Here is a 16,284-nt window from a genome sequence, read left to right as displayed (position 1 = left end):
ATTTTTTTTGTTTGTTTGTTTGTTTTTGGTACCGGGCATTGAACTCAGGTCCTTGCGCTTGTGAAGCAGGGGGTGAAACCACTGAGCTAAATCCCCAGCCCCTGTGTCTCCTCATCTTCACGAAATCTTTGGCTTTCCCCTTGCAGGGCACAGTGCACCCTGTGACCACCATCAACAGCAGCGACGTCGAAAAGGCCTACCTGGCTTTCTGCACCCCGGGTGCTGACGCCCAGGCAGCTATCCTGAAGTTCCAGGCTGGAAAGCACAACTACACATTAGACTTCAAAGGTACCTCCAGCCCACCTTGCAGAGCCTGGTCTGGGGTCACAGCCCTTCCATATTAGCCTGAGGGCCTGGGATGGCACAGGAAAGAAGGAGGGTGTGTCCACCTGGAAGGGACAGGCCTGTCACCAGATGATGCTGTCCCCACAGGACTGAGGAGATATGCACGCACGGAAGATAGGAAAGGGTAGGGCTGAAGCCTGGGGACAAGGGGGTCAGTGAGTGCAGTGCACCTCTCCCGAGGGCCAGGGGAGTCCTTTTGGTTCGAGGGTTAACTTCTCTCGGTGCCTGTTGTGCAGTGTCTGCCTCATCACTGCAGGTGTGGCAGTGTTGCCACTATCTTTTCTGTAGGTGCCATTGCCTTGGAGGTGTCCTGACTGGGGGCTCAAATGATTTGTCCCCATTGCCTTCACTGACAGGAGACTGAATACCCATCGGTCAGTTCCTCCAGTGGCAGAGCTGTGAGGTTTTTTCTGTTTTAGTTCTGCTATGGCTTCTCTTAAGCTGTTTCCATGGATGTATCATACCAGCTCCGTGCATGTCAGTTTTGCCTGCGTTGCCCTTTCAGACTCAGAGCCATGACTGCTGAGCATTGTAGAAGGGCACTTGTAAGAAAGGCCTTCCTCACAAGGCAGTGTTCTGCTCTTGTTGTTTCTGTGAACCTCAGTCCTGTGTGGAGGGTAGCAGTGTCTTTGGTGAACTGCCCTAAAACCGCTTCGCAAGCTTGCTGTCTTGGCCGTTGTTTGAGTGTAGCATGTGGGGTTTTGCACAAAGAGACTCCCTGCCCCTTGCCGTGCACACTGGAGTTTCTTCCACTCTTGGGGGGCGTGGCTTTGCTGGAGGACACCAGCATAGGGACATGACCAACAGACATGAGTGTGCAGAAGGGCACAGCCCTGGAAGATGGTACAAGTCAGGACTACTCTGAAGCCCAGGTCCACACACCTGACTCTACTGACCAGTTAGAGACAGTTTTTTTTTTTTTTGGTACCAGAGATCGAACTTGGGACCTTGTGATTGTGAGGCAGGGGGCGGAACCACTGAGCTAAATCCCAGGCCATGAGATAGTTATTTTAAATATCTGGAAAGTATCAAAACTTAAAAATGCAGATGCAACCACTATCATTCTCAACCTCAGCTCACCCTTGGGGTCGGAACAGACTCTCAGGACAAGGGAAGGGACGAGCACACACAGGCAGTGGGAAAAGGCATGTTCACCGCAGCCTGACCCAGTCCGTGTGAGAGGGCCTTTCTTTTCATTTTGATGGATGCTGATATCCACTAAAGTCTGAGGTGGTTGGTTTTGCCCTCTGCATCTCACCACTATGTAGAAGGAAAGCAACTCAGACCAAACTCTACCACATAACCTTACGGCATGTTTATTAGGAGCAGCAGCCCAAATGATTTGTTCTGTAGGTTTGGGATATTTGGCTCAGTCCTCAGGGACTCTTGTCAGAAGATTTCACTCAAGGCAAAAGCCACCCTCCCAGAGGCGGAATGCTAACACCCTGTTTGCTGGCTCATACAGGCAGAAGCCCCCAGTCTCAGGGCCTATTTTGAGATGTAGTCCAGTGTGTCCTCTGCAGGGGCAAAAGAGGGGAGGCCTCTCTGCTCATAGAGGGCAGAGGACACAGTAGCTAGTCCACATAGCTTGAGTAACTTCCCGGGGCAGCTCATTAAGATTAATGCCAGGTAAGCCAGCTATGGTGCATGCCCATAATCCCAGGATTTGGGAGGCTGAGGCAAGATGATTGCTTCTAGTTTGAGGCCAGCCTGAACTATATAGTGAGTTCAAGGCCAACCTGAACGAGATAGACCCTGCCTAAAAAAAAAAAATTCATCCCAGATGATAAATAAGTCAGTAAAACCCACCTAAGTGTGCTGATGAGCAGCCTCAAGTGGAAGACTCCTGGTGGCGAGCGGACGGAGTCATGGAGCACATGGGGATGTGGATGGATGCAGCTTAAGGGACACACACTCAGGTTATCATACACATCATGCTACAGGGTAGTGCGGTAAATTCCACACATTTATAATTTTTATCATTAAAGTGTTCTTAAAATGAAAATAATTTTTTTCTCCTAAGAGGAAATTAGGACTGTCAGGGTTTCCATAGTGGGTGGGGACATATGGCCTAATTTCTAAGTACTTGTCATTTGTCAACTCAAGGGGCAGGTCCTCCCCCTCCTCAGGATGAGCACATGATTCTTGAGGGTGAGACAGCCAGAATTGTGTTCATTAAAGATGATACGGGTTTTTAAAAGTTGATACATACTGCTGTAGGGTCAGTTTAACTAAAAAAAATTGTAAGAGTAAAATTATTGTATCAATCCTAAATCCCACTAACTCCAGAAGTGGTAATTTGGTCTCAGGCTGGGCTGAGCTTTTTTTATATCCAAGTTGGGAAAAAATTGCTAAGCAAAATAATAGCTTAAACAAGATTAAAAGGAACAATTTAAAAGCATTCATGTATAATTGATATGTCAATTGCTAATCATTCCTCTATTCATTAAACCAAGCTTCCAAAGGATACCTGTTTTCTTTACGAATATTTGAAATGTGTAAAACTGCCTTATTTTTAAGACTGATTATGGGCTTCACACATTTGAGTTAACTTCCAGCCCACTTAATTTTTGTTTATAAAACATTGCTGTGTGCATGTGTGTGTCTAGATATGTCTGTTTCTTCACTGGCTATATTTTTTTCAGCCTTTGTTCAGAAAAACCTGGCCTATGGGACTGTCAGAACGGTTTGCCGCAGACCCAAATATGTGTCTCCCCAGGACGTGCAGACAAAGCAGACCTGGTAGGTGGCATGGAGAGCTTGCTCGGTGTGTGTTAGCAGTGTCCTCTGCAGCAGTGACAGCATGGTGGGCACTTACTAGCCTGTGTCACCAAATGCTCTCGCACGCTGCTCTCATGAAATCTCCTGGCTGGGAGAGCCTTTGAGGCAGAGTGAGAAATAATCCCTCCCACATAATTACAGACTGCCTGTGGGATGTGCAAGCCTGGCCAGATGTAAGCCAACCAGTTGGTGTCTTTTCGAGGAGTGTGATTGAGTTATGGACCTGCCATTTCTTAACTGTTGAAATAATGATGGAATCACACGGTTGAAACCCGTGTCTCAGTCTTGAGTACCGTGGGATACAAAAATATCAAACTCAGTGTTAGAGTCACTGATGGGGCAGCTTCATCCTGGCTAGGTTCCTTTGTCAAGGAATGGCTGCCTGGGGCCTCTAGGGCCCTGACCTGGTGTACGTAGGTGGAGGCGGGGGAGAGTGTTGGGCTCTGCACCTTTGGAGCAAGAGTGTTGTTTTAGGCTTGGGCAGCTTGATGGATTGGAGCAGATTGGGAGGGTCAGCTCTTCAACCACACAGCCCCTCAGCCCCTCGCTGGGAGCAGGTGGTCTGGGTGGTGAGAGGGATGGCAGGGCCCCTAAGAGGTTGGCTTTGTCACAGCTGAAGCTGGGACTGTTGTTAACATGGCTTTTAGCCTCCAGTTGCTTGTTAGCCTGAGAAGTTGGACTCATTTAGGTTTTGTGGGAGACAGTCTTGGGACTTAGATCCAACAAAGTAGCTTCTAAGGAATGTATCTGCCTTTTTCTTTCTATTTTTGGTACCAGGGATCGAACTCAAGACCTTGCGCTTGCGAGGCAGGCGGCAGAACCACTGAGCTAAATCCCCAGCCCTTCCTTTTTAATTAAAATTTATTTTTGACTACAAGCATAACATTTATATGTTTAAAGGTCAAAAATGTGTAATAAAGAATACTCAGTCTGCATCTGTGTTAGCTCCACTCTGTCCCCGTTGTGGTAAGCATTTTCATTAGTTTCTGCTTTCTCATATTTCTCTTTGCCAAAATAAGCTGCGCTCGTGCACACACATGTGCATGTCACACACACACATTTGCCTGTTTTCCTCCTCTTCTTGCACAAAAGGTAATCTGGTATGTATGCTATTCTGTACTTTGTTTAAAATTTTAAACATAGATCCTGATACTTATTCTGTTTCAACTCATTGAAACAGTGAGATCTTAAGTCTGCCTCTGGTTTGGTGATTCTCAATCCTGTGTGTGGAGCATAGTTTTTCTTCTTTTCATAGGTGTTTGTATTGTTTTTAAAGTATAGTGTCACACAGAACCATCTGGTGTAAGTGCTGTTTCAGATTGTGGAGTAGATGGTCAGTTCTGAGTCCTAGATGGTAAATCAAGTTCCTTTTTGTGATCCTGAACCACTGTGCTCTCCCACTGGGCCACCTGAGACACTGGTTTCCCTTGGTCCCACTCACAGTCGTCAGGCTCCTAGATGTTATCATTCTCTAGGTGTGAATTGGAGTGTCAGGGTACTTAGTTGGCTTTTTCCTATGAGTGAGGGTATTTTTTCCCCTAATATGTAAGGGCCATTTTTCTCCTTTTTCCCCTCTGTGGGCTGTTCATCATCTTGTCCGTTTTTCTGTCAACTTTTTGTTGTTTTTCTTAAATATCTGGGACCTTTTTTCTGTTAGGGAGATTAGCCCTTGGTTATGTAAATTGCAAATATTTTCTCTTGGCCTGTTATTCGCCTTTTGACTTTGCTTATAAAGTGTTTTATCACAGAGATATTTACTTTTATTTTCCTTTTTTGATTAAATATGTTAATCTCTTTATTCCTTCTGGAAGTTTTGGTTGATTATAACCGTCCTCTAGCTAGAAGTTATTTTTTATTCTTTCTCTATCCAGAGCCTGCCCAAGGCCAAGTTTGGAAACTTCCCCTATTTTTGAGACTAGATCTCTTGTGTCATCATTCTAATTTAGTTTTCTGGGGGCCACAAGTAGACATCAGATGTCAGAAATAAAAGTGATGGTTTTGGTCAACACAGACTGAGGTATAGGTGACTTCCCCCTCTGTAGGCTGAGTGCTGTATGCTGCCCACGCAGGTCAAGTGCCCATTTCTTCCCTGCCGTGTGATGGCAGCCACTTATCATTAGCTCCAGTGACAAAGGCTGCATAGGCTGCATGGGCCCCAGGGCTGACAGGAACTCTGAGGTGGGCCTCTTTCTGAGAAACACTTCTCTAGTTACACAACAGAATATAATCTCCATATTCAGAAGGTGATACAGAATTGTCATCTAAAATACAATTTGAAACAGCATCTATATACATTAGGTATCTGGTTGGTTCTTTAATTTCTACCTTCCATAAAAATATTTATGTGATTGATGCTTATTTTTTCTTTTGGATTTTTAAAATTCTATTTTCACTCTGATAGCTTGGACATTGTAGTGTGTTACTATTTTTTTTAAAAAAGGGTCAACTAGAAACTACTTGTGTTCTTCACTTAGGTACAAGTAAATCAGTATCTTTGCCCTCCCATTAACTAATGTAGGGCCTTTCTATACTTTTTTTCCATTTACTTTCCTCATGACTTTTAAATTTTAGCCTCAAGAGGCACCATTATTTTATACTATTAATGCTGCATTGAAATTACATTTCTGCCTCATTCTTTGTTCTCTCAAATTTCCTTAGATGAAGGACTATTGGAAGACTGTGGTTTGTCTGAATATATCTTTTTTTCTTGCTCTTAAGAGATATTTTCACTGGGTATAAAATTTTAGCTTATAGTTATTTTGTCCTGGAATATTGAAGGTACCACTCCAGTGTCTTCTGGTTTCTTGTTGCTTTTGAGAAATTGAACTTTGGTCTAACTGGTGCTTCTTTGATGGTAATCATGGTTTTCTCTGGCTGATTTTAAGCACTCCTGTTTGTCTTGGGGCTGTACCTCCTCACTTTGGTGTGTCTAGGGGTGTGTGTGTATCTTGCTTGAGATTCTCTGGGTTTCTCAAACCTGTGCTCAGTGTGTGTCACAGTGGCACTTTCTCCTCCCCATCTGGAGCTTCTCTTAGTTCTGGATCAGATTCCAGCAAACTCTCTGTGCTTCTTCCCCATGTCTCCCATTGCCTCTTACTGTGGGCCATGTTCTGGAGAAAGTCATTTCACGGCTCTCAGCTGCTGCTTCTCTCTTCAAATGGTCTCATCTGCTATTTATCAAGGCCTTGGAGCTTTTGCTGTCAGGGATTCTACTTTTCATTTCTAAAAGTTCTGTTTAGATCTTCCAATCTTTTTATGGTTTCTTTGCATATGTTTTAAAGTTTCCTTTTCTTTAACGCAGGAAGAATAACTGTTGTTTTGTAATGTAATGATTTTGTCAGCCTAAGTCATAGTGGATCTGTTTCTGGCTGCTGCTTGCTGGGAGACCTTGCTGAATTAACTGTACACGGTGCCACTTCCCCAGGAAGATTATCTGTGAGGCCCAGCTTAGGATGAAGGTGTGTGCCCCCGGCCAGCAGAAACAGCAGGGAGAGCTGTTAGGGGGAGCACAGTGCCTTCTGAGATATAAGGGGAATTGTTCGGAAGCAGTTTCACAGTGCTGTTCCTAAACCTCGTGGGGCCTGTGCCTTTTAGAACTGCTTTTATTTTATTCTTATTTTTGGATGGCTTATGTGGTACCTGTGTTGTGTAACACCCTGTAATTTAGTGCATTAATATTTCTGCAGTAAGGCATACTTATCATCACTTTAAGAAGTATGACAGATCTTCTACAGACCTCAGTTCAAATCAGATTTTTACTACCAAATGGGCTTTGGTGTCCATTTTTTTTTTTTTTTTTTTTTTTTATGCCAGGGATTGAACTCGGGACCTTGTGCTTACACGGCAGGTGGCGGAACCACTGAGTTAAATCCCCGGGCCTCCATTTTGTTTTTTAAAACATGTTTTTATAAACTGGATGTGGTGGTGCACACTTTTAAAAAATCTCAGCTACTCAGAAGGCTGAGGCAGGAGGATTGTAAGTTTGAGTCTTGCCTGGGCAACTTAGCAAGACCTTGTCTTTTTTTTTTTTATTTTTTGGTACCGGGGATCGAACTCGGGACCTTGTGCTTGCACGGCAGGTGGCGGAACCACTGAGCTAAATCCCTGGCCCAGCAAGACCTTGTTTTAAAAAGTGAAAAAAGGGCTGGCTGGGATGTAGCTCACTGTATGTCAGTTACACAACTTTTAAAACAAGTCTTTGGAGCTCCTTGAGTTCAAGCCTGTGGCCTGCACATGTTGTTTTCCTTGTGGGCTCTGTCCCTTCTGGGTTAGTTGGGACAAGATGGGAGGGCATCCCCAGGACTGACTGCTGTGTGTTTAACCATGAAGGTAAAGATAAAAGTGTTCTTGCTGGGTCTGGTGGCACACGCCTGTGATCCCAGCACTCAGGAGGCTGAGGCAGGAGGATCGCTGAGAATTAGATGCCAGCCTGGGCTCCATAGTGAGTTCAAGGCCAGCCTGAACTACAGACAAGACCCTGTCAACCATCCCCTAAAAAAGAGTGTTCTTGTGTTGCAGATGCAGTGTTTGTGTGTTTCTTTGCCTTCCTGTACCTTTTAACGTAGCTTAGTGGAAACTGCCTAGGGTAGACTTGCTCACATCCAGGATAAATTGCCTTAGTGGTTCTGTTTCTATTTTGTAGCAGTGTCAAGTTTCAAGGCCCAAAGAGCATCCCAGACTATTGGGACCCCTCCGCCCTGCCGGATCCAGGCTTTAAGGTAAGGGACTCTGGCTGGGGCTGGACAGCAAGGGTCTGTAGGGATGGGTGCGGCAGACAGATGGTGCTGAGTGGTTGTGGCATACCAGGACAGAATTTAAGGCCAGATGACTGCCCAGGAGATGGCTGTGGCTTGAGGGGAGGATGTAGTGTGGAAGGAGGAGGATGAACTATGCAATTTGCTGGGAAGGTCAGAAATGGGCTTAGGAGCCAAGCTTAACCAATAAAAATCAGTTTTACTAAACAAGAAAAAGAAAGCAAACTGGAGGAGGATCTGAGTGTAATGAGGGACATTTAGCAGAAGAGAGCGCTAGACCGGAGAAAGATAGGAGGAGGACAGTTGAGTGGTGTGGGCAGGGCTGGCCATCCGATGGGAGCCAGGCTGAGCACCGGGAGCACGCACACTCAGGTCCTACCCACCCTGCCTGCTGGGGTGCCCTTTACGTGCCATGAGCCTTGTCCTGCTTGTCCAAGCATGTGCAAATCCAGCAGCGTGGCTGTGTGTGCGAGGGGCTGGAGGGGTACCGGTGCCCTTATTGACACTGGCTCTCTTAGGCTGCCCTATACATTATTAAAGGTCCAAGAGCAGAGTGGGGACACCCTGGAGACACCTAGGAGTGCCACGTTGGGCATCACATGCCTGTCCTTCAGGCTGACTTCACAGCGAACAAGTGGGAAATGTCTATAATTTTCGAATATCCCAAGCCAGGAGAGACTGTGTCTCGGGGGAAGGGGAGTGTGGTCGACACTGTCCAGCTTTCTTGCTTCCTGGGAGTTTCCAGCCACCATGGGAAGAGGAAACAATTCATCTGTATTCGTACATGGATGATAACATATTAAAGACACTTTCCCTTTGTAGAAAATTACTCTCAATTCTTCCTCGGAAGAATATCAGAAAGTCTGGAACCTCTTCAACCGTACACTGCCTTACTGTTTTGTTCAGAAGATAGAGCGAGTTCAGAACCTGGCCCTGTGGGAAGTCTACCAGTGGTGCGTTTGGGCTGGCTGTGGGTGGGCTGGCCACTCTGTCCCCTTACCCTGCCAGCTGCTCACCAGCATGCCCTGGGCCTCCAGGAAAGTAGAGGCTGCAGCACTGTTCAGCCAGGATCTGTGTGTCTGCTCTTTCCCTTCCTCCCCTCCACCTCTTCCCCCTCTCCCTTCCTTGTCCTCCTCAGGGCTGTGTGGTGGCATAGACCATTGTAGAGTTGAGGGGACTGAAGCTTCCGGAGCTTAGGTTGTTTCTGTCATGACTGGTAGCCAAGCCAGCCTCTACCCTTGTCCATCTTGCCCCCCTGGACAGGGTGGGACAGGGCAGGACAGACTGCCAATACCGTCAACCAAAGGAGTAAGACCGAGGCCAGGAAGTAGGGGCCTGGCTCAGTGTGTGAGGCCTGTGTGTTCTTGGGCACCAGCACTTCTTCCCTGGGGTGGAGCTCTCCAGCGGGGCTCCCTGCACAGTGACACAGCCGGTCCCAGTAGGGGGGAGTGAGCAGGTCCTCACTGAGCAGCAGCCCTGAGGCTCCCCAGGTCTGGGTTGCTCAGGAGCAGGGAGTGGGCTGGCCATTTCCCAGGGCTGGTCTGTCCAGGAAGTAGAGGGGAGGCAGCCCTTGTGCTCTTCAGCACCCTTTCCCCATTCCTGGCCCTGTGGCTACAGCCTCTGGGCCCTGGCCAGGACAGCCCAGGCCTTCACTTCCCGGCCATGTGATGCTTCTGTTCTTTTAGCAGAATGCGCTTTTGTGGGTCCAGTCATCTGGACTTGGTGGCCAGCACCCTGTCCTCCACATGTGTCCTGCAATTCCAGGCAAAAGGGGCAGATGCAGAAGCGAAATGAGGGAAAGGAGGTGGACGAGCGACAGCTGTTCCATGGCACTGCCACCAGCTTTGTGGATGCCATCTGCCAGCAGAACTTTGACTGGCGCATCTGTGGTCTTCATGGCACCTCCTATGGCAAAGGTAAGGTGACTTGGCCCCAGGCCCTGCCACACTGGCCCTCGGGAGCACCTGTTCTCTGGGGGGCTGCCCTTGGCAAGACCCTGATGTTGCTCCTCTGTGTGTAGCCGGGAGCTCAGCCCAGGCATGGTAGCCCTGGGGATTGAGGCCCAGGGAGGTGGGCCTGAGTTGGAAGAGGAGAGGGGCTTAGACCCAATGAGGTCCCCAGACTGCACCTTCACAGTCTTCTTAAAATAGAGACCTGAGCATCTTAAATGCACTCATGTAGATGTCATTCTAGCTGTTATATGAGTCATCTGTTTTCCTCTCAGTTACTTTAAGCTTTCTTTGGTAATAATTTCAAACACATAGGAGTATTGCAAAAATAATTGTATGTAAATGCATGCATTTTATCTCCTCTTGTCAGCTTACCATTGTACCGTGCTGTCGTGATCATCTCTTCTCTGTATTTTTTTGTGAGGCTTTGCCAGGTGGTGGCATACGTGGTGTCCCTTCATCTTGTAACACTTCCTCTCTAGCCAGTGTGGCCACCACAGGTAGAGACGTCATCACCTGCTGTTCGTATCGCGGTTGATGGTCCATCAGGTGGCTCCTGTCTGATGGTGACAGTTGTGGGGTCAGGAGGGACAAGAGCTGGAGGGGTTTGTGACTGCCAGCACACAGTGGCAGCTTCCAGCTCCGATCCCCTCATGAGGTTTCAGAGTTCTGCACACTGGGCTGCTGGTGCCACAGAATGGCCATGAGCAGACTCCAGTTCACTGTCCACACTGACCCTCTGAGCTTGGCCGAGTGGCTCCATGTCACATCTGAGGAAACAGACTCAGGTTAAGAAGCAGAGGTTCCTGGTGGATTCAGCACTGAGGGACCTCATTTCTGGTGGGGACTCCTCTGCTGCCACACAGAAGGGTATTGGCAATCCTGACTCTCATCTGTGGGGAGGCAGAGTGACAGAGCAGAGGCTGATGATCACCTGTTGCCATGCCCCTGCCAGCAGCAGTGTCCGCCTGGCCTGTCTGGCTGCTGGCTTGTCCTCCCGGTGCCCAGCAAAGCCTGTGTGTGTTGTTTCAGGGAGCTACTTCGCCCGTGATGCCGCATATTCCCACCACTACAGCAAGTCCGACACCCACATCCAGATGATGTTCCTGGCCCGGGTGCTGGTGGGTGACTTTGTCAGGGGTAACCCATCCTTGGTCCGCCCCCCTGCCAAGGACGGGCAGAGCAACACCTTCTACGACAGCTGCGTGAACAGTGTGTCTGACCCAAGCATCTTCGTGGTCTTCGAGAAGCACCAGGCCTACCCTGAGTACCTCATCCAGTACTCCACCTCCCCCAAGCCACCGGCTGGAGCTGTCAGCACTGCTGCCGCTGCCACTGGGAGCTCCATGCTGGTGGCGGCGCTGGGTTCCCTCTTTAGTGGCCGGCACTGAGCACAGCCAGGAACAGGAAGCTGTGTGGGATGATTTTTTTTTTTTAACAAAACTTTTAATGAACTGCTTAATGTTGGCTTCTCAGTGAAGTTACGTTCTTAATCCTTTGCTAGTAACACTTTCTGCTTTTAGGTAACTTTGGGGCTCACTTGTGGACTCGCTGTACTGATTGTTGGTGAGCCCGGCTTGGTTTTTAATGACATGTTAATGCTGTGCTTTTCACTCTGTTAGCTTTGCTGCTTGTCACACCAGCAGTTGCGAGACACTGTTTTATGGATTCTTCATTTTAATGGTTAAGAGTCTCTGTGTCTGCAGTGACTCCCATGCTCAGGGTCTTGTGCCCTTTGTCAGCGTGGCACAATGGCTGCACGGGGAGGCGAGTCCAGCTCTGTGGCTGCTCTGGGCTCTGGCATTGGCTGACTTGTGTCACATTGTCAGAGCAAGTGGCTGCTGTTTGGTGCCATGAAGTCCTTGCCAGTTTTCCCTAGTGCTGGGGGGGGGCCAGCAGTCCTGTAGAGGAAGCAAGGCCACCCTGGCAGGAGACGTGGATGAGTCCCCTGGGAACCCAGCCTCGTGTCCCTGAGCACACTGGACGCTTCTGTGTCCTCATGAGATTGAGTTTCTGTGCTGCAAATGTCACATGCGAGTAGGAAATAAAAATATTTATCCAAAGTGGGGACCACTGCAGCTATTCTTCAGTGTCTGTGGCTTGAGTGCTGCTGGTGACTGGGCACTACTCTGGGTGTCAGAGTTGACTGCTCTTGGACTGCTATACACACAGTGCCATCTGTGGAGTGGCTTGGAAACAACAAGTGTCTGCTGCTCACAGTTGTGGTGCTGGAAGCTGAGGTCGCAGTACCTGCAGACTGAATGTCTGGCGAGCGCACCTCCTCACAGGGGGCCCTATTCACTGCAGCCTCGGGTGGCACAGATCCCGTTCACGAGGCCTTGCCCTCACAACCTGGTCACCTCCTGAGGTCTCGTGTCCCGGTACTGTTGCCTCAGAGGGGAGGATCTAGCCTGAGATGCTGGAGTAGAAACACTCAGACCATAGCAGGAATGGTGTCCCTGGCTTCAGTGGGGGCTTTTTGCGGATTGCAGGTTGGGCCCCTTGCTTGTGGGTCCTTTTTTGTGGGGGGTCGGGGGCTGGACAGAGTCTTGGTATGCAATTCAGACTGGCCTTGAACTCGAGATGATCCTCCTGCCTCAGTCTCCTGAGTGTTGGGATTACTGGTATACACTACCATGGCCGACTTTGTGAATAACCCTTTTAAGGCCTTAGTAGGAGGCTTGGCAGTATTGTCATGTGGTTGTATGTTTTACTCAAGTTTGCAAGTTATATATTTGCTTTCTCTTTTCCTCAGCTCACAGTTTCAGCCCCACTGAGCTGAGTCACCTGTAAACAGTGTGTCACAGGCAGTGTCAGGCATCTCCTTCCTGGGCGCTGGCTGGTTCTGACACAGAGGAGCTGACACCCAGTAAGATGCACCCACTTGGTGCTCTGTGTCCATTGTGTCCTGTGTGTTCGGATCCAAGGCTCTCTAGTCTTCCATCTTCAGAGCAGTTGGAAACCTTGCACAGGGCAGTGTGATTGATCAGGCCAGAGTGGAGCCAGGCTAGATGAGCAAGCAGGGGCAGATACACAGAAGGCGTGGTTTTCAGTGTGCCCCACGCTCCCTCAGTCTGCCTAGCCCTCCAAGTCCATTCATTGATTTTTGGTCATCTTTGGCCTGCTGCTGTGTGTGTGTGTTTGTGTGTGTGTGTGTGTGTGTGAATGTATGGTGGCCACCTGGGCGTGGAAAGGGCAGCCAGGTGGAGATGCTGGGCTGGGGGTGGAGCAGTCACCTGAGGGCTGTGGTGGCTGTGCTCCCGGCAGGGAGTGAGGTGCTGGGCTGGGCCTTTCTTTTTTTTTTTTTTTCTGGTACCGGGTATTGAACTCATGACCTCACGCTTGTGAGGCAGGCACAGTGCCACTGAGCTAAATTCCCAGCCTGTGGGCTGGGCCTTTCTGCAGGCTGAGGTGGTGTGGAGTCTGTAGGCTGGTCAGGGGCTGGGGTCCAGGCAAGGTTCAGATGTACAGTTTCCCTGGAGAGTCTGGTTGGGGAGCACAGACTGTGGCAGTGAGGTTGTGAAGAGGGCTGTGTAATGGTGCCTGGCCCTCAGCGCAGGCAGCTGTGGCTCACAGGGCTGGGACAGCATGGGTACGAGCAGGAGCCCCTCCAGGGGAAATTTGGGGGTGCGTGGGTGCTCTGGGCTGTGGTCTCAGGAAAGACCACATGCGGAAGTCTGCAGCTCTCCTGAATTGTCTAAAGGTGTCACCTGGAGACATCTGGATGCCACATGAAGATGGATCCTGCTAGGGTTGGCAGCAGGGCACTCAGCCCTGTCTACTCTGATATCAAATAGAAGAGGATGGCATCTTTTTGCTAGGTCAGCTTCCCTGTTTTACAACTGAGGAAACTGAGGTGCAAGGAGGTGAAAAGACCAGCAGCTGCCAGGGGGAAGATGTGGGATCCAACTGGCAAATGCTTTGGTGAATATGACCTTCCCACAATATGATCATTACTTTTCCTAACTCACTTGGGTAATTTGATTACTTGATCAAAATTAAGAGACCTCTTTAGAAGAAAGACCACATGAAACTTACTAGAAGGTCATAGTGCCCAGCCTGGGAGGACCAGAGCATAAAGCTTGCAGCCACCTTCTAGGCCATGTCTGGTTAGCACCATTCTCTGAAAGCCCCACGCTGTGCCCTCAGGACAGAGTCACCTGAGGGTCCCCTGCACTGTATAATCCTTCCATCCTGAGGCCAGGGCTTCCTTTTTTATTTTAGTGCCAGGGATCGAACTTGGGACCTTGCATTTTTGAGGCAGGCGGTGGAACCACTGAGCTGAATCCCTGGCCCCAGGGCTTCCTTTTAAGAATCATGTTGATGATCATTTTGTCAAAACTGCATTTTTGCCTATTTATCCAGTCTAAGATTAATAGCAATGTCACTGCAGTGAATGTTTATTAAGCATTTAGGGATCATATCAGTGACCTTTATTCTGCATGCACTCCAGGCACCCTCTCCTCACTCGCATTGCTAGATGAGGGTACCCTGGAAGCAGACTTCTCTTCCCCAGCTGCCGTCTTCGTCATCGAGGTACAAGCTTGATGTAGACACCATTTTTGGGACCTAAAGCAGATGTGGATTCTAGCTGCAGAGGTACCTAAAATAGAGGAAACTAAAATAGTCAAAATCAACCATATCCACAGGAAGGTTTTCTCAGAGCCAGGCCTGAGGCAAGGTTTGTGAAATCTGTGGGTTGAGGAGACCCCGGGGGGACACAGCTCCTTGAGAAGCCAGCAGAGCTGCCTCTCAGGACGGGCATGGGGATGCAGCCACGCATGGTTAATAAGGTTAGCACCATTTGCCCAGGTGAATCATACCAGAGGTGAGTGCATCCGGGCTGAGTTTGTTTATTCACTTTTGCACTCAAAGCCAGGAGGCTCAGGAAAGCCACACAGCCGGAGCACAGAGAGTAAAGTTCTCTGCCACTCTGTCACCCTGCTGTCCCCGGCCTCTCACTGTCCCTCTTGGGGAGAGTGACCCCCGGCCATGCTCTGCTGACACTGTGCTCTGGCCTCCCCTGGCCAACCTCAAAGGTAGAGGCCATAATGGCCTGGGAACTTTGAAGACAAGCCAGAGAATTAAGAGTGCGTGTTAAGTGGCGATGTGGTGGCTGATGTGGAGCACCAGCTGGGGTGCAGGGCCAGGGCCTGGCCAGGCATTTTCAGAGGCCTTTGTGGGTTACGTCAGACTGGTAACAAGTTGTATGTCAAGAAACCAGAGGGCCTGCTTCTAGCCAGGGAGGGCCTGAGGCTTTGACTGGATTTGGTTATAATTAAATGTAAATAGCCACACAGGCTAGAGGCACAGCACACGTCTAGGTGAGTTGAAGCCGAAGGAGAGGGGCGTGGGGATGGTGAAATCGGGGAGGGCTTCCTGGAGGAGCTGGCCTAGGTGGGGAAGGGGATGGATGAAGCTGTGTGAGTGGGACCATTTGGAGGCTGGGGCTATGGAGGGGCAGGGGGTGCGAAAGATGACTTTGGAGCAAGAGGGAAAAACCCTGTGGGAGTGGGAGGTGAGGTGGGGAATGCACAGGCTCAGGCGCCATCTTGAGTTCAGTAGTTCTGGGGTCCAGGTGACTGGGGACTCATGGCTGGTTCTTGAGCTGGGGAGGGCCAGGTGTAAGCAGTGTTGGGGATGTTGGTCTGGATGTTTGGGTCTGACGCCCCCCGAGGAAGTACTTTCCCTGCCCATCCTTCCCCTTTCGGTCTTTCTGCTCCTCATCCCAGCCCATCACACCTGGTGGATGTCTTCCCTTCTGGTTCCTCTCACCCCCAATCCATGCTTCCTCCAGGACCAGCAGCCTGGCCCAGTTCCTCTGTTTGTCACAGGCACTGCCAGTCTCTGAATCTAGAACCATCTCTGTGTCACTGGGTCCCTTTCTGTCCCCACACATCTCCTGTGCAGGTGTGCAGCTGTGCAGGGCTCCTGATGGCAGGAGCGGATCACCCTAGGGGTGTGGGGAGAGATGGCCAGGCCTTGCAGGGAGCAGTTTCTGGGCATGAGCAGGATTGGGTTTGAACCCTGGCTTTACTTGTTGGCTCCCCATCTGTTCCTTGGCAAGTGTTGAATGAATGCATGAGCACCTGCAATGGGCCTGGTGTCAGGCTGTGTGTGGAGGACCCATCAGGGTTGTCTCCTGTGTGTCCCTGGCCTACAGTTCGACTGTGTGACCTCAGGCACATGGACTTTCCCTCTCTGAGCTCCTACCCTCTGAAGATGGGAATAATAGAACCTACCTCTGGGCCTAAGCGTGTGATGTGAGGGGGGTCAGGACCCAGAAATGGAGGTGTGTCTCAGCAGGGCCCAGATGTCTGGGTGAGGGAGGGTCTGTGGCCTCTCCGGGACCTCAGGAATGAAGGTGTGGCACAGCGTATGACAGTGACCACAGAAGAGGGGGAAGGCAAGGCTGTGGCAGCTGGGAGCACCCTCTAAGGAGCTGGAGCCCCCTC

At 49.7% G+C, this 16,284-nt stretch overlaps 2 protein-coding genes across 6 annotated transcripts in view; one reads left to right on the top strand and one right to left on the bottom strand.

Moving 5' to 3' along the window:
- Positions 1-11,892, top strand: part of Parp12 (poly(ADP-ribose) polymerase family member 12) — a 32,645-nt gene extending 20,753 nt beyond the window's left edge. The window contains exons 7-12 of the mRNA XM_004851277.3: positions 147-288; positions 2,991-3,087; positions 7,769-7,844; positions 8,703-8,833; positions 9,645-9,796; positions 10,862-11,892. Coding sequence (XP_004851334.1) covers positions 147-288; positions 2,991-3,087; positions 7,769-7,844; positions 8,703-8,833; positions 9,645-9,796; positions 10,862-11,220 — 957 coding nt within the window. The 3' untranslated portion in view covers positions 11,221-11,892. The remainder of the gene's footprint in view (positions 1-146; positions 289-2,990; positions 3,088-7,768; positions 7,845-8,702; positions 8,834-9,644; positions 9,797-10,861) is intronic.
- A 2,309-nt stretch (positions 11,893-14,201) lies between these two features.
- The window catches only part of Tbxas1 (thromboxane A synthase 1), a 212,159-nt gene continuing 210,076 nt past the window's right edge, over positions 14,202-16,284 (bottom strand). For all 5 annotated transcript variants that reach the window (XM_087205913.1, XM_087205914.1, XM_087205915.1 and 2 more), the window contains one exon: positions 14,202-14,432. In XM_087205913.1, the coding sequence (XP_087062039.1) occupies positions 14,358-14,432 (75 nt within the window). In that variant the 3' untranslated portion in view covers positions 14,202-14,357. The remainder of the gene's footprint in view (positions 14,433-16,284) is intronic.

The sequence above is a fragment of the Heterocephalus glaber genome, unplaced genomic scaffold, assembly GCF_053883595.1.
Source record: "Heterocephalus glaber isolate CG9 unplaced genomic scaffold, H.glaber_assembly_v1.0 deba00000621, whole genome shotgun sequence".
Lineage (NCBI taxonomy): Eukaryota > Metazoa > Chordata > Mammalia > Rodentia > Bathyergidae > Heterocephalus > Heterocephalus glaber.
Note: the sequence above shows the minus strand (reverse complement) of the source record. Positions and strands in the feature narration are given on the sequence as shown.